A 22500-nucleotide genomic window follows, 5' to 3' on the forward strand; every position below is an offset into this window, starting at 1 on the left:
TACGGATCACTCGATTGCACCGAACAAACTTCGGTCCATTTTTTACTTTTTTTATGAACAGTCTGTTCTCAAGAAGACTGATCATCAAATTTAGTATAAATTTTTCAGTTTATTCCAAATAAACGTTCGGCCATTTCGAATAACGCTAATTACCAAGGAAGTATCTCATTGCTAATGATGCAATGATGATAACCTCTCTCTCTCTCTCTCTCTCTCTCTCTCTCTCTCTCTTTTCTCTCTCTCTCTCTCTCTCTCTCTCTTTTATTGTTACAGATGCACCTGTTTGGAACTCTTTCCCTACCATGAACCTGTTGTTTTCAGTGCGGTTGCCTTCTCTGAGAGTTTTTCCAATTTATTCGGTGCCACAGTCATGAGACAAATCAGGAAATAAATCTCCACTATGAACACAGTATCAAGTTGCAAAGGCCACACGTGACAGCACATCTTCATATACAATCTCACAATCCCAAAAGCTACAAATACATTTGGTATCTAATTCTCTCATTTGGAACGAATTTCATATCGACTGAAAATTCTTAGTAAAACGTTTCGAGAGTTTTCGTTTTATTTCATTTCTTCAATTTTTTGTGGGTGATTTTCTCCGGTTCTTGGTATTTTCCCTCTGCCTCCTTCATGTCGACGATGTTCAGTTCCTCAGAGTTTTCTTCTTTGGATTTGTCTCCATTTTTCACGACTGTATCGAGCTTTTCATCTTATTTGCCAGTCTCTACTTTCTTATCTTATTGATAGACCATTAAAAGGTGTATTTTCAATCTGCAGTCCTTATCTTCGTGCAACTATCGCTATTACAAAGTAGTGGATTAAACACAAAATATCTATTGTTTTAACGTACCTTTTGTGTGTGGGGGAATTTCTCAAAGTTTTTTGTCCTGTACCAAAAAAGATGTCTTACGAAGGATCTCCCTCGCTGAGAATCATCCAATTCTATTTCAATTTAGGGACGATTTTAAATGATGAGCGGCAACGCCTCACCTTCAAGCCATCACGAACGACTCTGACACTGATAAGTTGGTTTATGGATATGTGAAACATCCTGACTCTCAATTATACGAACATTTAAATGCTGCAACATGAAAAGTGCGAAGAGCGTAGCTTGATTCAGGGGTGGTTGATGGCATTTGGAATTAGTTTCCTCTAAAGGCTGTTGGCGCGTGCTACACGCGCTGGAGCCCAGGCCTGCTGGCTCCCCTACCTGCCCCGTCCTCACCTTGGGTGGACAAACAGGTTTTGCGAGAGGAGGGTGTATGTCCCCCCTACCATTCCGTTCCTCCTTCTACCTAACCACACCCGAGGCGGACAAACAGGTTTGCATGTGGGGTTGGGGTGGGGGGTGGATGTCCTCCTTACCCTCCCATTCCACTACCTACCCGATCTCCACCTATACCGGACATACGGGTTTGGAAGAGGAGAGGGGGATATCCCAACCCCCCCAACCCCACTGTCCCGTCCCCCTAACTACCACTCCCCAACCGGGGTAGACAAACCGGTTTGCAGTGGGTGGGCAGTTGCGTCATGTTTCCCCTTCTGTCACCCGGGGGAGGACAAACAATTTCAGATCTCGGGTTTTATCGATTATTATTAGAATAATAATATACTAATAACAGATTCAGAGGAAGCATTTTCTTTGTTCGAAAACGACCAGAAAAAGCCATATCGGTTGGAAAGTTAACTTTCTGGAAATAACGACAAATTCTCTATATAATAAGAAATGCTGGCACGTTCGTTGCTTTTTATAGGAAGATGTTATTCAGAAATATACACATATAAATATAAATGAATGATCATGTGCGTCCAGGATAAAAATGGGGCTACGGCAGTCGAAACCACTCGGCCACTTGCTCGGTCGTTTGACCAACTGTCCTCACATCTATACTTCTGCCAAATGAGCTACCCACAAAAACACCCATACAAGATCACCGTTTCAAGAAAACTGGTATTCTTACAACTAACGAAAGACGATTAAAGGAAAAGAATTAGAATTTCAAAGACGTGAAGAGTATCTCCTGAGGGATACGCCTTTCAGGAGAGGTGGGACATACACCCTGCCTATGTGAACTCTCTCGAGAGACAGTTTCCAGCCTTATGATTGGGTTATCAACAGCCAATCAGGAGCGTCGCAAGGGACTGGCCTAGACGTCAAATCCACGGTTGATGTGAATCTACTATAGTCTCCGATTTCAGCGGAACCCCTTTGGGCAAACTGACGAGGATCTGCCTTCTCCGAGCATCTATTGGAATGCATTTTTTCTAGAGTCGTTGCATTTCGTCTCCACCTAAATTCTAAGTGTTAAGAGAACCGGGAGGTTTCGTATTTCTTTCATACCGTAGCTGATGAGGAAACAGAAAGTTTTTGACATGAATCCCCCATTTAGCGTTTTCATAGCCAACTTGAGTTTACAGAAGAAATGTCAGTAATAGGAAGAATAGAGAAACTTCTATACGAAATAAACGCGGCTGAAATGGCCATTGTTTTCAATGAAACAGAGCGCAGTTACCTCTGAATGTTCCGCAGTCTTCTGGGCATCACAGAGTGTTGTCGCCTCTGAATGCTTTAGTGACTGCCAGATTGAAGTGATAGCGGTGTCTTCAAAGGAAGAGGGGAAAAAATAAAGAAAGGGAACTCAGGACAAGTCTTGCTCTGATACATTGAATGTTTCCGGATTTTTCAGGTCCGTTTGATTTTCTCTCTCGCTATGATGTGAGCACATCTTGCTCTAATGCCAAATTCTCTTGGTTTTTGTAATGGCAGATTGTGTACTCTTTCTTGAGGAACTCATTCGCTCTGCTGCAAACATTAATGCTCCATCTTCCGCCCCATCTCCAATAGGAGGGAAAGTTGCGGAGGATGGGGGCGGGTGGCATGTGTTGTTAGGTATGCATGTGGGGTTGGGGGCGTATGGGTGGCAGGTGGGGGTTGGCGGGTACCGTAAGGAAATTAGAGTAAAGCAAAAGCGAAATATGTGGATATTCATGTGAGCACCTGCTCCTGTTGGGATGCTGTGACAGAAAAAGAGTGGAGAGAGAGATCAAAACAATTAGATTTACAATCTTCCATTAAAACCACGCGCTTTTCACGTCCCAAAAAGAACAACAACAACAGCAACAACAACAATAACAACAACACCCCGATGGCTTTCATAAAGACGGTCGAAGCTGGATCATCTCTCCCACCATGCAGCTAATAATAGTCTCTTCGCCTCCACAAGGAATTGCAGACGAGCGGTGGAGGGCGAAGAGAGAAGAAACAAAGGGTAGAGCAAACAGAGTTAGTGTGGAGTAGCAAGCAAGCAGAGGGACCAACGAATAAGCGAAATATATACCCTACTTCTGATTCATCATAACGTTGTGTTCCCTAGTTAATGCAGTGGGGCGAGGTGGGGTGGTTTCTGAAAAGGAAAAAAAAAAGAATACGATGGTTAGTGATCTATTATTATTATTATTCAGGATATGAACCCTATTCATATGTAGAAAAAAAACACGAACAAGGGCCACTGACTTGAAATTCAAGCTTCCGAAGAACATTGTGGTGTTCATTCGAGGAAAGTAACAGAAGATAATAGGAAACACTTTAAGAAATCAGTTATTAGAAAAAATAAATTAATAAGTAAATAGATGAAAAATGTAAGTAAATAATTAAAATACAACGGAAATGTTTTATTAAGGTAGTGATGCGTTGCATCTTCCCTTAAATTCCGAAGTTCCAGCAGTTGCACCACATCTTCAGGGGGATTGTCCTGTTCCTACCTTAACTACGGAACTGAGGATGAACCTTTCGTTCGAAAAATTAACGGGCTCAATGAAGGCTTCATTAGGCCTACTCGTTCGGCCTAATAAAGGTTGCAAGACGGCTAACGGGCAGCAAAGACGAGGGACAAGCCATTGAGTACCGACCAAGTGACAACACAAGGCCAGCCAGCGACCTCATCACCTATCCCGTCCAGTGAGGCTTCGAGTCATGAAGCATTGGTTGATTTTGCCTTAGTGGGTAGGCCTACGCAGCTCCCAAAACCATTTTCTTTTACCTACCATAACAATAATGCTGTGCAGAAGTGAAAATCTATCAGGTTTGAACTGGAGACTCATAGGATCCGCTAGTTTACATGGGAGAGGGGTGTGTGATGATTGGGGTCCCGTTTTGGTTTCGGCAGTTATATGGAGAATGGAGCAAATGAATAAGAGAAAACTATTTTGTCACAAATACTTACTTGAAATAAATATTGTTGTCGGAGACATGCAGGTACGGAATTTCATAAAATCAATTGAGCATCATTTTATAGAAATATGTATCATACCAATTATCGCCGATTTGTAATCTAAATACACTTCTTTTAATGGAACTATTTTATAGTACCATAAAACTACTGATGTAAGAGGTCAGTATATCCGGCATACCTTGTACTGATCACCACCAATCCAAAACTTGTTGTCACAATAACATTTTCTACAACAAAAATAAAGTAAACGAATGAAAGAAACAAATAAGTAATTTTTCCCATTAATATTATTCACTACTATAAAATGCATTCAATCTTCCTTCATACTATTCAAGTATCTGAAGACCTTCCCTACTAACAAAAATCTAAGCATCCTTAATTCCTGAAAAGAGGAAAACGTATTTTCTACTCTAAAACTGCAATGCTTAACATTTACTGTCCAACAGTCAAACAGACCAAGCTGTTATTATCAAGGTTACGATGCTTCATTCAAAAGCAAGCTGTGTGGATTTCAAGTAAAAAGATATCCGGCCAATTTCGATCTTTCCTCGACTTCAAAGGTTGCCGCAGTCCAGCAGAAGGTATGTGTAATTAGTCTGGCTATTTGACAGACATCACAGTGAGCATTTAGGATTAGGAGCTAATCTGAATCCATCACTACTTTCAAAGGCGGCTGCTGAAACTAGATACCTCGGTACTGAACGAATAGAATAATGGAATTCAATTAAGATCTCGTGATGACGTTTCAAATTAAAGTAGTAAAATAGTTCGTAGCGGCGCCTTTGACCGTACTAGCCACAAGGGCCTTCAAGGTCTTATGCAACCTACGTGGTTAGCTGTCGGCAGCAGTGTACTTCATAGCTGTTAAAGGAGTCTGGGCAGAAAGTTCTAGACGTTCCGCAGGGGACTGTTCTGGGGGATCTACTATTTTTAGTTTTTTTGCTCAACAAATGATTGTAGCTTGAAAAGAGGAGACTGCGCATTAGCGTACTTCTATGTGTCTCTCATACACACTAGCCATCTGGTAGGTAAATTATGTGCATCCAGTAGGTTGATCCAAGCTGCATGGTAAATACATAAATGCACAAAGCATTATTAAGACGAGTATCGTCTTAATAATGCTTTGTGACCACTTCATTGATGTTCGAGATGACTGACTCAATAAAAACGGATATCATCGGAAGAAAAATAATGGCTGTCGATGAAGAAAAATAAAAATGTCAACTTAGCATGAATTGCTAAAATAGTATTTTGACTTACAGGCAAGAACTTTGATCCAAAGTTTTTATTTTTATTCTAATGATAACCAGTCCAGCTACAGATTGCAAGTATAGTGACTTCCAGAAAGTTTGTGCAGTCTTGTGATTTTGTGTTACGCGTAAAATCATGGGATTTATTCGCCCTTATTACTTTGCTGGCATGTTTTGAATGACCTCAGAAGTCTGGGTAAATAGTTTCCTTTTATTCTTTGTTAAATGACCGAATTTACAGAAACCTCATAATGTCTCTCCATTCCAGTACCTGCGACGATGCTTCATCCCGATAATGCTTTGCGCATCTACCTTACGGCCAAAATCAACCTACTGGGTGCAAACGTACGCAATTTACCTACTGAATGGCTAAACGAATGGCATTGCATTTTGACTAGCTTTTACGATGATAATCTGTGACATACGCGCTAAATTTCCCAAATAGGAAGGAGAAGACAGAACTCGAGCATTAATAGATGCGAAAAGTAATAGCAACGAACTGATGCTTCTTTTACTGCTACTTAGCTTTAATGATATCTTGAAGGTTTTATTCTGATTCGCTGGAGGAGGAAGGCACACCAATGAATATGATTAGCATGATTTGGGCTGCGAGGTCGGTCAGGTGAGTGGTGTCCCCAAGATCTCTATGCAAATGAGGTTTCAGAATAATACCATATTTCAATTCAATGATTTGAAAAGCTAACTTTGGCTGTTGTTCTATAATAAGAAACCTTCCACTGACGGCTGCTGATGCTGCTTCTTTGAAAGCACCTGCAAACGAAAGGCTGCTTTTTTAAATGACAAATTTGTGCCAAATCTTGCATCTTTTAGTAATGTCCGAGGTTTCATTGAGCCTAAAGAATTTGTTCATATATTTTGAATGTACCTTGTCTTATTACAGTTTCGCTTCTCTATTTCAACTGTGGAATTTACAAATACCGAATACTTTTGCACCAAATACTTTAGACTTTTTCGTGGTGATTAAAACAATATCGCTTGATTGTTTTGGCATTCACAGGGAGGTTTCTCGATCGCCATCTTATGAGAGGCGTTTCGAACAATATCCGTGAGTGTGTAAGATGAAGAACGGTTGTGTATCATCCTGCTGTGGGGCAATCTAGCAAGATCTGGATATTGTTCCGAACGGTGCGTGGGGCCGGATCTTCCTCCAGCATCATTAGGAGCCTTGAGTAGTGTCTCGGGTATTGCAGTCATACCTTGAGGAATTGCATAACGTTTTGTTAAGAGGTTTTGAGAATGGGTAACAGGAAACCTTTGGAAGACAACGAATGGGGAGCTAAATGAAACGTACCGGGAAAAGTTAAATATATCTTACTTCAACCAGACCACTGAGTTGGGTGATGATTCTCCTAGGGCAGGAGGATTAGATTTCTTTTACATGGCGAGGAATCAATTAGTTACTGAGCAACGGGACATAATATACAGCTTATTGTGGGATCTGAACCACATTATATCGAGAAGTGAATTTCTAATCACCAGAAAATTCCTCTGGTTCCGCTTTGGCAGCAGTGGGGAGCGAACTTGGGCTACCAGATTGACAAGCGAGTACGTAATCCACTCGTCCAGTGAGGAACTATAATACATGTTGGGAATTGTGTAGTCTTAAAATGTGGTTAAGTGCCGTTTGGAGGAGGGGGGGAACATGAACATTATATAAGGGAAAAAGTCCAAGCTTCTTGGAGAGGAGGTTTAGGTAGCATGCTATTGGAGGTCGTCTTGAATGATATAGTGTTGCGGGTCCGGCTTTCAGAGAATAAAATTATGTTTCGAGAGAAATTCAAAAGATGTATGTTAATTATTAGATATAGAATTGTTTAAAAATGCTTAAATATTCTATCGTAAAATTCCTTGTTAGTCTTTCCAACCAACTAACAAGAACAACAACAGCAAGAATAACAAGAACAAAAACAACAAGAACGATAACAATAAAAACAGCAACAAAGTAGTTTGTAGGCTTACGCCCCGAGGAAGCGAAAATATGGACCAACTGATTGCAATCGATGTTTTCCAGGTGTGCAAATATCGTACACCTTATTTACTCTCGGGCAACGGTGTACCTATATGTTACACACCAGCATGAAACGGGTGACATAGAGTAAGTACACTGCAAGACTCAGATTTGCGGAAATTTCTCCATAAAACTGTTTCTGTCCATTTGAATTTCTGACTTATTTCATGTGGTTGTCTCTCACCGAATTGATAAAGTTGGCTTCGCAATAAAGTCATTAAATCAGAAAAGGGATTATTGTCATTCAAACTGTGATAATAATAATAATAATAATATGAAGACTAACAGAAACCGCTACCGAAAACAATAATAACTAAACCAATATTATCTACATCTGTCACGATAAACAAAATAAAATTCGAGAAACACAGAAACACATATAAAAACAATAAAGGCTGTGCTTCTCCACTTTTTTCTCGAAATATGAAGTGGCAACAAACAGTGTCGGGTGGAGGGTGGGGACGCATAAATCCACGCAAAACAAAGGCGAACGAAAGACAGACAGACAGACAGTCAATCAGTCAGTCAGACAGATAGACAGTAAGAATTCATAATGCTTTGCGTAGCTTGATTCTGGGATGAGAGAAGAAGAAGGGGCAAGGAATTATAAATCGCCACCACTTTGCTCTCTCTCTCTCTCTCCTCTCTCTCTCTCTCTGGCTGTTACCAGGTGCTCCGAATTGCAGGCAGGCGATTTGTGCACGGGAATAAAATTTCCATTACTTTGTACACGAGAGGCGAGGGTTAGGCTCTCTCTCTCTCTCTCTCTCTCTCTCTCTCTCTCTCTCTCTCTCTCTCTCACAAAATCATCACCTGAGAGTCCGATCAGAGACAGAAACTGGAATCACATATAGGTAGCAACAAATAATCAGGGATAACTTAGGTGTTTTCCAGTCACGCACAAGCACACGCACATATGAGATGTTTGGCACTTTCCAACGCACGCACACGAACATATTAGTATGAGTGGGAATCTTCCAATACACGTAAACACAAACGCAGAACATGCATAAGCATTGTAGTGTGATAAGTAAAAATTTGAACAATACCATTTACATAGTACAAGTTTGATAAAATCATACGGTCATGGGTGCTGCGAATACTTGAGCATGCCAGGGTGATAAGTAAAAGTGTGAACATTATCCACATATATATGTTTGCTAACATTATACAGTCATGGGTAATAAAAAAAAAACACGTTTTAATGGGCGAATGTCTCGTAAAGAACTTTAATCCTATTGTTTTGAACTGCTTAACATGCATATTAATTACTTTTTAACATTTCCATTCTAATACGTAAATCACAAATATACTATCTTAAAATTTCTGTACCTTTAACTCAACGCGAAACACCTTTTTCAGATCTTTTTATGCTTTTCCATGGCGCTTTCCCACCACCCAACAAGAACAACAAAAACAACGAAGTAGTTTGTAGTCTTACTCCCCGAGTAAGCGAAAACAAAATAGACAGTAAATGCACGAAGACCATCAGCGAAATAAAACGGAGCCATTTTTGTCAGCACTCGATGCCTTGTATAAGAATCCGGTGTAATATTTTGATAATCTAAGCATCGTCTTCAGCCACTGAGGCGCTCCTGCCTTGAAAAATTGCCCTCACATGGCAACGAAAAATCAGTCAGTCTTAAGGCACCGAAACAAGTGGCACCATTCCTAGGAACCTAAAAAAGTGGAACCATTCCTAGGCATGCAAACAAGGGCACCGTCCCTAGCGCCCAAATAAGTGGCACCATTCCTAGGCACCTCTCTGTTGAGCGAAGGCATCGCCTTTAGTTGCTGAGAGAAAGCGTTTAGCTTACTTTCAGATGAGGGAATGAGAATTATAATGATAAATAGAACATAAACTAGTTTATTAGAAATTGCTGTGTGATGTTCATGGCGATGAAGCCAAGAGATCATCTACAGAGCACGACGCAATCTCCAAGAAAAAAGGAAATAATACTTTTGTAATACAAACAAATATGCACACACACACTAATATATATATATATATATATATATATATATCGAAAATTAAGAAGGACTATTCAATTATATATATATATATTGAATAGTCCTTCTTAATTTTCGATTTCTTCAAAATTTTTAAATTCCATCAATACAAATGAGTATATATATATATATATTAAAAGAAGAAAGTAAATGTGTCGGTGAATTGTGATGTATCAGCTTTCTTGGCTTGGAGACAGAGAAACTAGCGACAGTCTTCCTCGAAGAAGGAAATGCTGAGGATGCATTTGTGAGGTCGAGGCCTCCACAGCCAGTTGCTATGGGGCTCTAAGGTGTGGCTGAGGATTACGTGCATTTGTGCTTTAATGATGGTGCGATTGCCCAATACTTTTAGTGAGAAAGTCACACGCTCCGGAGGCAATGCAAAAGACGGTTCGGAGGACACCAGGTGTTGGTACAAACCCATCGAAGAGGTGTGGCATATTTAAATGACTTAGGAACAGTTGCCTTTGAAAAGAGAGAAGTGTGAAGTGTATACATTTATTTAACATTATTTGTGTGGTGAGAAATATAATGGATATGTCTCTTTGTTTCAGATGGATCCCATGTCATTATTCTAGAGACGGGATTCTCTAAGACTTGACTATCGAAATGTAGTGGTTGACAATTTGAGAGTTTGGGGTGATTACTTAGACTCATTCAGGAGAGTAGAATGATAATTTACAGTTCTTTTTGTGGGTCAGACTTAGTTCTTAACTTGACCTTTTTTAGTCCCTTTGTTCCATTTTATGTTCATCTAGTTTGGGAAATAAATAGCATATTTTTGTATTTACGTGAATTCATTAGCCTAGTTTGATATTGCTTGCAGAGAGAGGCGACCAGCTGCTGAAAGGTAAGAGTTGCCACTTGTGTAGTTTTGACAGGGTTTATATATATATATATATAATATATTATATATAATATATATATCTATATATATATATATATATATATACATATATATATATACATAAGTGTACGTATAACCGTAATCAGGCATACTTTCATATATATCTATTACTAAAGACTTAATCCCAAGAGTTATTGAATAAACTAAAAAATTTGAGAATGTTCTCACATTACAAAATTGTGCTATATATATTTCCTTTTCCAAAACTTACTCATGATAATCATACGTACTTCGAAATTGCCTGCATGCCTCATGAGGTTCTCAATCAAGGAATATCGTCAATTGAAACAGAACTTAGGCCAACGGTCAAGCGCAGGGACCTATGAGGGCATTCAAGGTTGAAACGGAAACAGTAAAAGGTTCAAAAGGCGTAACAGGAGGATAATCTCGCAGTTGCACTATGAATCAATTGTTAGGAGAGGGTGGAAAGTAAGATGAAAAAGAAAAAGAAAGGAGGTACAGTAAAAAGAGCAAAGGTAGGGGCCGAAGGCACGCTGCAAAGAACCTTAAGTGGTGCCTACAGTGCACCGCATGAGGTGCACTGCCGGAGCTACCGCCCTGCGGAAGGAATCTCTTGAGCAACGTCTACTCTAGTGAGAAGCTTTAGTCAGTACCATTCTTTATCACAGCTATTTTTCTGCTGCATTATTACCTTAGTTTTGATGTATTAGCTGACACCCCGGTCCCTCTCTCACTCTTTTGATAAAGATGAAGAGAGAGAGAGAGAGAGAGAGAGAGAGAGAGAGAGAGAGAGAGAGCAAAGAAAAATTGTAACATCTTCCCTAAAGAAATTTCAATATTATTAAAATGCACATTTATGTTGCGTTTGATGCAGTGCAAGATTGAAAAATAATAATAATAATAACTGGAAAATATAGTGAGCTCCGTAGAATCTTCATTATTTTTTTCTTATAAAAAGGGAATTTGCTTATGAGTGACGAACCTGATAGTTTAGGCTTTTCTTTCCTTTAATTCCGACTTCTAACATTTCAGAGACGCGATGTTAAAATTTATATTGCACTCGTTAATAGTATTATCCACTGCCCGTAAGAACACTACAATAATCCGTCTAACTGTGCCAGACATCGCTAAGACACGGTTTTCGGTTACTCGGGGAGTAAGCCTACAAACTAATCTGTTGCTATTGTTGCTGATGTTCTTGCTGTTGTTGTTGTTGTCGGGAGGGGGTTGGGGGCCGTGTGTAAGAAAACCTAAAAAGGTCTGGAAAAGGTGTTTCGTGTTGAGTTGAAGATACAGGAATTTCAGGATAGGATATTTATTATTTATTTATCAGAATTAAAATGTAAGAAAAAAATAAATAATGTGCATGTTGAACAGTACAGAACGATTATTTCTAATAAGATATAGCGTATTTATTTGGATTTTCGTTGATGAAACAACGCACTATTTGACTGTCGATTTTAGCACGCGCCCGAGTAAGCTGGAATTCGGATGACTGGGACCACGCCTTGTTACAGTTACTCACGCACGACTTTTCAAACAAGATGGAACGAGTTCAACTTGCAAGCATTAAACAACTGAACTTCATTATTATGAGGCAAAGTCGAATGGGGAGCACTGCCAAATGGTTGCCAAGATATCATGGTTATTTTAGTATTATTATTAAGCTTGCTGGTAATAGCGAACCTTTTGTAGTTGACAGTAAAAGAAAACTATTGCGATGGTTATTTGTCTGTCCTTCCGCCATCAGATCTTTAAAAAAAAAGATGTCGATCATTCAGCCTCCAATCATCAAACTTACCGAATTGCAGTCCTCTAGCTTCAGTAGTTTTTATTTTATTTAAGGTTAAAGTTAGTGATAATCGAGCATCTGGCATCGCTATAGGTGCCAACAACACATGCCGCCACTGGGTTGTGGCTGAGTTTCATATAACATTATACGCTGTACAGAAAACTCGATTGCAGTGAAGGAACTTTTGGCGCATTTTAGTTTTTTGTCAAGCACGGATGTGGGCACACTTTTGACTTCGTAATTATAATAATTACTGCACTCCAAGTGATATGGAATTCCACACGCCTCCTCGGGATGAGAAAATTAACAAATTTAAACTAGACTTTGGACTTTTACATACTAGAAGCCAAGGCAAGAGGCAAAAGGAATATTTTGTGTCTCTAATCATGACAGCTTTATAATGCTGTCCACATTTAACCCTTCAGAGATGTGACTCCACTTTTATGCTAATGAGAATGATCACACGCAGCTGCGACACCCACCCAGGGAGACAACGCTGAAAGCCTCGCCAGAGACGGAACTCTTAAGTATGGATTTGGGATGAACGTAACAGGTGCTGAACCATTTTTTTTAGGCAAGGAATAAGAACAAAGAAGGCTCTTTCCTAGATAGTGACCCCCACCAAGGTTCGGGGGTCGTTGTCTAGGACTCATATTTCTTGTGGGGTCATAATTTTTATATTGACAATCTTTTGTTTATGTTTTGACGTTCATCCCGAAGGGGCTTATACTAAACACGCCGCAAAGGTGGATACTTGCCGGGTTAAAACCCCTGGGAGCCACTATCTAGGAAAAGACCCATAAGAAATCATAAAGAAGCTAAAAACTGATTCTAACAAAATAGCTATTTGGTTCTCATTAAAAATTGAGATGGCTATCAATGACGCAACGGGGCTTTTATCAAGAAGGCCAAACCGAACAGCGATCAATGACGCAACTTTTCTTAGTCAGCCGCCCTAACCTTCTTTTTGAGAAACTGGTTTTAGGGATGGTACCTTCATTCGAGAGTGCCTGTTGCAACTCCATCTACTGTATCCCATTAGTGTCAGAGCGAATAAGTAACCTTAAGCCATAACAGTTCCCGGTTAATGTCAGTTCAAATTCATCATGAAATTGCTATACGTACATCGCCGCCATCAGGAGAGCAGCGTGCACACCATATGGACGCAATGTGCAGCAACGTCAGGCTGGAAATAAGATTAATCTGTGCCAGTTGATTTACCTGCAAACTAGTCCCACCCCTCCGCGGATGGGAGATTCACTCGTCGAGACCATCCCTTAGTAGATTCTGACACTAGTTGTGGTAGATAATAATAATAATAATAATAATAATAATAATAATAATAATAATAATAATGATAATAATAATAATAATAATAATAATAATAATGAATGAATGAATAAGAAGGAAGAAGAAGAAGAAGACAGGGAGAGAGAGAGAGAGAGAGAGAGAGAGAGAGAGAGAGATAGAGAGACGAAGGCAGAGAGAGAGAGAGAGAGAGAGAGAGAGAGAGAGAGAGAGAGAGAGAGAGAGAGAGAGAGAGAGAGAGATTTGTACCTATAGCTATATACAGGTAAAAAAAAGTCACAGGTAAAAAAAAGTCACAAGTAAAAAAAAGTCACAGGTAAAAATAAATCACAGGAGAAAAGTCACAGGAGTAAAATAATGACTTTCCTTTCCTCCTCATTACTTGACTGACAAGAAAACTGTGATGAAGTCTCATTTTTACGGAGAATTTCTCAAATCAACATACTGACTAATACAGCAGCAAAACTGCTTGGTTGATTGTTTGATTGATTATGAAGTTTGGGTCTTGCAGACCAAGCGCCGGAACCCATCGGGATTATTCAGCACCTTAATGAAAATTAAAATACATAAATTAGTATGATAAATTATGAATAAGTGAATGATACCCTGATGAGAACGCTTTCAAAATATGTGTTAAATTCTTCCTAAACACTTTCTTCCATTTTAATCTAAACTTTAGTAAACTGTAGCAGGTATATAAACACCACATTCATCACCAAATATAAATCATATACCTAAAATGTAAAAACAATGTCTATAAGTAACTTTGTTGCCAAATGGTTTATTACCGAACTGCTCCTTCAAAGCTTTTCTTCGAATGCATAGTTTGGTTGGTGGAAGGTACGCTGCCAAATTTGTGCCAGAACGGGCCATTACGCAAGACGCTGAAGGGGTTAAGAGGCCTCATGAGAACCCTGGCACCCCGTCCAACCAACATAGACGAGCTAATTATACGCAATAAACCAGTTACGATGACCTTATACAGAGAAACGTTAGAACGTTTTTTTTCCTAGATTATCTATTCATCTCGTATTGCAAACTCAGTCCTGAAAATGATGTACAATAACGTATATCATTAAATTTCTATACAGTTGCTACATGTACGCGTAATCCGTATTATAATGAAGCAATTTTAACGGTCTGAATATTAAATGTTTTAAAATAACTTATCAGACGTTTTGCAAAAACGTAACGGAGAAATTTAATCGGTATGGCGTCCTTGGGTACCGAGTCAACAGGAGGACATTTTGTGAATCACCTAGAGCTACCAAAAAGGCAGTGGAATGCCTGGAGTTGGGTAGCTGTCATGAAAAGGCCAATATAATGACCTATTAAGGAATAAAAGTCAGTGGTGAGCAGTAGGAGCAAGTAGCTGACCATTGAAATAATGTCTTCGCGACCCCCTCCATCCACACAGGACCTGCAGAAGCATGCCAAGTGGTTGATTATGACTCAGCAGGTAAACTTGTGCACGTCTAAACTTCATGAGAATTAAGCAAAAAGTTTATAATGCGATTGTACAAAGCTTACTTGGGTAAATGTTTGCTGATAATGACAAAGCAACTAGTACAATGGCTTCATAAGTTCCTTAAAGAGCTAAACAACCACTCACTGAACTTTGGAAACAGTTAGTCTTATTAAAAATTAAATAAATAAAATAAAAAAGATAAAGTCCTCACAAGAAAAGTAACTCATAGACTTACAGATTAAAACTTGATTCATTTCTCTATAGCTTGATCATTTTTTTCTGGTTGGTTTTTCAAAGGATTTCCTGCCATACTTTCTAAAATAGAAAAATAATTTCAAGAGCCTTCATGTAAAAAAACACACACACACACACTGACCTAATTTCACCTTACTGCTAAACTTATAATTCTTTTGCTTACAATTTCTCCCACTTACATCCTAAAAAAGGCAGATCTTAATTTAGCATCTGAATGAAGATATTTCAGACAAGCAGCCACTGCAATATTTAGTCCAGTGAAATGTCAATTGCTTAAAACAGCTGTGGCGTTTATTCTAGGACTAGTCTATTGCATATTGATGTATTTTCTATTCAAAGACGTCGGTTATTATAAAAAAGAAAACAAAAAAAAAAAAAAAAAAAATCCTGTATCATTAGGCAAGAACTTGATAACTAATAGTCAGGGGGCGATAGAATATTTTTGCCTCGGCGAAATCTATTTTAGTACAAACAACTTTTCACCACTAGGTTCTTTTCCGCCGAAGAGACAAGAGGCATAAGTTTTACAGCTGACTCGTGCAAGTGTAAGACAGGACAACACGCGCACATATACATACACATACACACGCACACATATAAGCTTTCCTGTAGCCCATAGATGCCACATCCAGCGATTTCACTTTGCCTATGAACTTCTCCAATAGCCGTTCCACGAGGGTAATTGCATACTATCATTAAGGTTAAGAGAAAAATGAAATCTTTTAGATAATCGTGAGCCTTTTAGTCATTAAACAAGAAGCATCAATGCATAAAATGCAGAACTATCTGGTGCGCATTGTTGAATACGCCCTCAGAACCATGTCGGCCTTCTTCCAAAGGCCATTCGAGCTGGTAAACTGCTTACTAGGTAACAAAGGTGGAAGGGTAGATAAATAAGAAAAAAGAAATTGTTTACCAATGAGGAAGCCGGCTGCTTCACCAAAACCGGTTTTCTAACTCCCATGCGACTGCAAAGATGACGTCGCAGGAATTGAGTTCGTTTACGGTGTGGAAAATCTGGATAACGCTTGTTAGCTTACCATCCTTGGCAGCGGCTGAATGCTTCATAACAAAGACTCCGCAGTGAGGGTAATGCTTTCACTGCACCTCATCTGGAGCACTGTAGGCATTACATAAGGTTCTTAGATGCGTGCCTTCGGTCGCAGCCCCTTTCATTCTTCTTACTGTAACTCCTTTCATATTCTCTTTCTTCCATCTTACTCTACAGCTTCTCCTAACAATTGATTCATTGATTCATAGTGCAATTGCAAAACGTTTTCCTCCAGTTACACCTTTCAAACCTTTCACTATCAATTTCCGTTTCAGTGCTGAGTGACCTCATAGGTCCCAGTGCTTGGCCTTGGGCCTGCATTCTAAATTCAGTTCATAACAAATGAAGTCTTTCTTTTCGAGAATAGTGGACCAGTGACTCATTAGAAATTCTCTTGGGGAAAAATGAAGCCTGGTGTTAAAGAGACGTTAAACGTTTAGGGAAATAATTATAATAAAAAATATTCTGGTAAAAAAACAAACCAGAGGTAATTAAGCAGAAAATAAAAAAAAAAGATATAGCAAACTAGGCAAAGAAACAAAGAATCGATACGTTTATGTAACCAAAGAAATATGTTCATGAGGGAGCGATTGAAATGAAAATGAATTTCAAGCTCTGTTAAAGCAGCTTTCATGTAAATGAAAATGAAGCTCTAAAAATCCTTCAGTCTCTTGGCTTAAAATTCAAAGCTCTCAGTGGGAAAAATAAAGCTCTCGAGAAATAAAAATGATGCTGAAAAAAAGGAGGGGGGGGGGGCGGCCGTAACCTTGATGATTAAAGAAAGACACCTAAGCTCGCCGGTAAATAATATAGAATCGCTCGCCTACCTAAAAGAATTATTTTGAGTTAAAGCGCCGTTTGTAATGACACGTAACAGGCACGTCGTCATCATCAAAATGGAGCAGCTTACAGAGTATACCAAATGTGCACGCGCTTGTATGCTTGTATAGGAGAGAGAGAGAGAGAGAGAGAGAGAGAGAGAGAGGGAATGCAGTAATGCTCACACGTGCACATCTGACGGGTTCATTAGCTACTTTGACTATTCGAGGCGCAAGCAAGGTATTTCATCCTCTTCCCCTACCACACCCCACCCCAACCCCACCTCCCTACAAACCCTAACCTCTCAAAGAGTCAAGCTCGCTGTTCAACAGGATTCCTATGAACTTGTTTGTTTTGACCTGTACACATCGCAAGAAGGCACCTGGAGACAGGCGCACGCCCAAAAGCAGATCAAAGTTGCCTGAAAGAGGCTCCATTATCATCAATGTTTCAACTCAAGGAAAACAAATTCTTAATCACAAATTTCAAATGCTTTATAAACGAAGGATATGCATTCCATTTCTTCATTTTAGAAGATTCTATAATTACACTCTTCGGAGGCTATATCAGACGTCGAGGCAGTCATTAAAAATAAACATATGCAAATGAATATCGCTACATAATCACTTAAAACCAATACTGATTAGAATATGCAGATACCAACCGAGAGAGAGAGAGAGAGAGAGAGAGAGAGAGAGAGAGAGAGATAACAATCCTTTGACTGCAGTCTGGCAGGTTCGGTGGAAGGAACGATGGTAATTTCATTCGACCATATCAATTTATGGAGGAAGAAAAGTTCAGGATCTTATCTCGATACATGCACGCCTACCCAGAGCCATTTCACCTGCTGACCTTGCGAGGAAAAAAAAAATAACTCCTTCATTCTCTCGAGAACTCATTACGGACATGTGCTGCTAGAAGTCCAATCTTATCCATTACTTTTCTCCCCCCGATACGTATTCTCTTGTTTTCCTACTGTCACACTTTTCAAACCTTTTGCTGTCACTTTAACGGAAAGTGACAGCAAAAGGTTTGAAAAGTGCGTCAGTAAGAAAACAAGAGAATACGTATATATATATATATATATATATATATATATATATATATATATATATATATATATATATATATTATATATATATATATATACCATATATATATATATATATATATATATCTATATATATATATATATATACATATATATATATATATATATATATATATATATATATATATATATATATATATATATATATATGCATATATACATATATATATATATATATATATATATATATATATATATATATATATATATATATATATCTATATATACATATATATATATATATATATATATATATATCTATATATATATATATATTGTTACATTTTAACCCTGGCCTTAAGGGGGCCAGCCGGAACCCCTATATAGGTGGTATAGGGCGAAAAATGCAAAGTCATGAAAAAATTCATGGAGCTTCATATGGCAATTGAGAATACATATACAAAATATTTCGTCAAAATTCCTCTTACTTTCGTAGTTACAGGGTAATTAGTAAACATAACTCAATAAGCCTAAAACATTCATCCGTACAAGAAAATGCAATATTTCTTCTGTTATCGTAAATTTTGATAATCATTGGCAAAGAAATTGTGAGAAATAATGGCATCTGTAGAGATTCCATGGCTCGCATAAGCGAGTATCTAGTTCAATCATGAATCAGTTGGACCATAGACTTCAAGTAGGTTACACATTCGAGTTTCACCTCGTGACATTCGATTGTGCTTTTACGTATGTTTATGTATGTTTCGGCAAGAAGTTCATCATGCCAATGAGGAAAAGACAAGGAAAACATCTCGCTAACATACAGACGAAGAAAACTCGCTCAAGTATCATTACAGAATATCATAATATACACGTAGTTAGTGAAAGAGAGAGGGGAGGGTTGCTTAGTAACGCCCCCTTCTTGCCTGACAGCACACGTCACACTGTGCCCAAGGCTACGATCTTTGAGCAAGAGATCTTCATTTATGATAAATAACATAGTTTTGGTTTTTTTAATACCCAAAATGGAATATGAAATTCATAACAATCATGATTTATTAAATTGTCTTTGTAAAAAGAGAGTACACCTTCGAGTCTCACCTCTGACATTCTCTTGCATTTACGTTTGTTTATCTTTGTTTCGGCAAGAATGTCATCATGCCAAAGAGGAAAATACAAGGAAAACATCTCGCTAACATACATAATAAAATTCGCTGTAATAAGCCGAGTTTAGTGAATGGGAGAGAGGGGGTTTACGTAGGAAGGAGTGCCCCATCTTGCCTCAAGCAGTGCCCCAGGCTACGATATATGAGCAAAGGGATCATCATTTATGATTAATTTATGATAAATAAAATAGTTTTGGTTTATTATACACAAAAAGAAATAAACATTCATAATAATCATTATTTATTAACATTGTCTTTATAGAAATACGAAGGAAAACTTTTCTTTGAACGCCCGTATCTCAAAACTATACTTATGACCTTCAAATCTATCTCCTCACTTAGTTTTAAAGCTATAACATTGGAATTTGGTATATAACTCAGAAAGACATTATAGAACAATCAATAGAGCCCTTTTTTCCAATTTTTGTTTCGTCTTTTTTTTATAAATTTTTTTCTCGTGATTTAAAGGGTATATTTTTTTACCATATTGAAAAATTCATATCTAGCAAAAAATGACTTTTAGAAATAAAATTCTCCATTTGATTGGAGGTCTACATCAGGTCTATATATGGTAGTAATCCCAGGTCTTAATGTTAACCCTCTTACGCCGATTGGACGTATTAAACGTCGAGTCAAAATGTCTCCCGTATGCCGATTGGACGTATCATACGTCTGCTTAAAAAAGTTTTTTTTAAAAATTCGCGGAAAAATAAACATAGGTATAGGCCTACCAGCCAGAAAAACTTTTGAATCACGCGGCTTGGGGGATGCTGGAAGTTCACGGATCAAGGCGTTGTTTGTTTACAATCGCAATCGCGAATTTCTAAAAAGTATCAGTGACACATCTCAATTATTTCGTCACTTTGACATAATTTTTTGCACCATTTTAAATTATCCTTTAACATGAAGTATTATATGAAAATGTGCGCAATTTCATGTAAAAATACAACAAAAAATATTGATGATTGTAGCTTTTTTATCAGTTTTGAAATATATTCATATAAATAACGATAAGTGCAAAAATTTCAACCTTCGGTCAACTTTGACTCTACGAAATGGTCGAGAAACGCCAATTGTAAGCTAAAATTCTTATATTATAGTAATATTCAATCATTTGCCTTCATTTTGCAACAAATTGTACGTCTCTCTAGCACAATAATTTCGATTTATGGGAATTTATGAAAAAACTTTTTCCTTACGTTCGAGCGATAACTCTTCCGATAAATTTTTTCGTGCGATTTGTCCTAATATTTGCACCCTTTTAAATTTTGCCGTTACATAAGTTTATATATGGATAAAGTGCGCAATTTAATGCATAATACAATAAAAACACCCATGGTTGAGGGTTGTAGCTTTTATCAGTTTCGAATATTTTCATATAAATAACGTTAAGTGCAAAAATTTCAACTTTCGGTCAATTTTGACTCTACCGAAATGGTCGAAAAAAACGCAATTGTAAGCTAAAGCTCTTATATTCTAGTAATATTCAATCATTTACCTTAATTTTGCAACGACTTGGATTTATGGTGAATTTATGAAGAAAAAAAAAAAACATTTTCCTTACGTCCGCGCGGTAACTCTTCCGAAAAAATCAGAATTTTTTTTTGTGCGATTGTCCGAAATGTTTGCACCATTTAAAATTAGCTGTTACATAAAGTTTTATATATGAAAATGTGCGCACTTTCATGTAGAATACAACTAAAAATGATTGAGGTTGTAGCTTTTCTCTTTTTTCGAAATATTTGCATATAAATCACGATAAATAGAAAAAAAAAAAACCACGTTCGTCTCAAATTTGACTCTACCGAAATAGTTGAAAAACGCAATTGTAAGCTAAAACTCTTACGGCCCTAGTAATATTCCGTCATTTTTCTTCATTTTGAAACAAATTTTGAAGTCTCTAGAACAATATTGTGATTTATGTTTGAATTTTTGAAAAACAAATATATTTACCTTCACTCCGCGCGCCGATTCGCGGCCGCAAGTCTCCGAAATACGTACATCGCATTATCCTAATATTTGCTCCTTTTCATATTAGCCGTTTATAGAGTTTCATATATCAAAATGTGCGCAAACTTCATGAAGAATACAATAAAAAAATAATTTAAAGGTTGTAGCTTTTTCCTTTTTTCCATCTCCGAAATATGTGCATATAAAAAAATATATATATATTTCGACATTCGGTCAAATTTAACTCGTCCGAAATGGTCGAAATCTGCTATTCTAATCTTAAAACTCTTACAGTATCGTAATATTCAATCATTTGTCTTAATTTTGAAACAAATTGGAAGTCTCTAGAACAATATTTAGAATAACGGTGATTTTTGAAAATAACATTTTTTTACGTCCGCGCATTACGAATTCGTACATCATTTTGTGATAATATTTTTCCGGTGTTACTTTTATCGTTTTACTATGTATTATATATCAAAATGATTGCAATTTATTTATACAATACAACGAAAAAAAAGTAACTCGTTAGCTTTTGACCGTTTTTTTTGCACAGCGTGATTTGAATACAATATCTATGAATTTTTTTTTTTTTTTTTTTTCGCAACCATATATCGCATTATTTAACATATGATAATGCTAATTTATTTTTCAATTTTGGATGATTTGCAATACGGGAGAGGTTTTGATGTTTTTAGGGCTTCGGCGTAAGAGGGTTAAATATCAGGAGGAGATAGAATTGAAAAATGGTTATTTTCTTGGGATAAATTGCAATGGGCGTCACAAAACCGAAGGTCAGAGGCGAAAATCATATGCGGTTTGGAGATGTCCCAAGTCACCTTATTAAGTGGTATGAATGTCAAAGTCCTGGGTCGTTAAAAAACGGCATTAGCGGCCGCCCCCTTAAGGGGTTCAAATACGTAAACGAAAAGAGTTGAGGGAAAAATGCAGAATAAATTATTTGAACTTACCTTAAAGGATTTATAGTATTAATTTACTCTAGAGGAAAAGGTCGCCAGAAAACTCAGCTAATTACTTTACATACATTTATTTACAAGAGGCTGCTTAACAGCCTGGGAAAGTAAATGCAACTGGTCCACACGGGACTAATATTATCTCTCACAAGGGGATGATAGTTGGCTTAAAATGAGGTTCCCGTAAAGCTGCTTTCAAATCTTGCGGTAATGCAACACTTGCGGATCGAAGACTTGGACACGTAACTCAGGGAGTCTGGAAAAGATCCCAGAT

The 22500-nt window shown here is 37.7% G+C and overlaps 1 protein-coding gene across 8 annotated transcripts in view; it reads left to right on the forward strand.

Moving 5' to 3' along the window:
* Positions 1-22500, forward strand: part of LOC135219353 (doublesex- and mab-3-related transcription factor 1-like) — a 409902-nt gene that overhangs the window by 327321 nt on the left and 60081 nt on the right. For 5 of the 8 annotated variants that reach the window (XM_064256038.1, XM_064256037.1, XM_064256039.1 and 2 more), the window contains exon 3: positions 10351-10374. The exons of the other annotated variants lie outside the window; for them this stretch is intronic. In XM_064256038.1, the coding sequence (XP_064112108.1) occupies positions 10351-10374 (24 nt within the window). The remainder of the gene's footprint in view (positions 1-10350; positions 10375-22500) is intronic. 8 annotated transcript variants of the gene reach the window in all.

The sequence above is a fragment of the Macrobrachium nipponense genome, chromosome 1 (genome assembly GCF_015104395.2).
Source record: "Macrobrachium nipponense isolate FS-2020 chromosome 1, ASM1510439v2, whole genome shotgun sequence".
NCBI lineage: Eukaryota > Metazoa > Arthropoda > Malacostraca > Decapoda > Palaemonidae > Macrobrachium > Macrobrachium nipponense.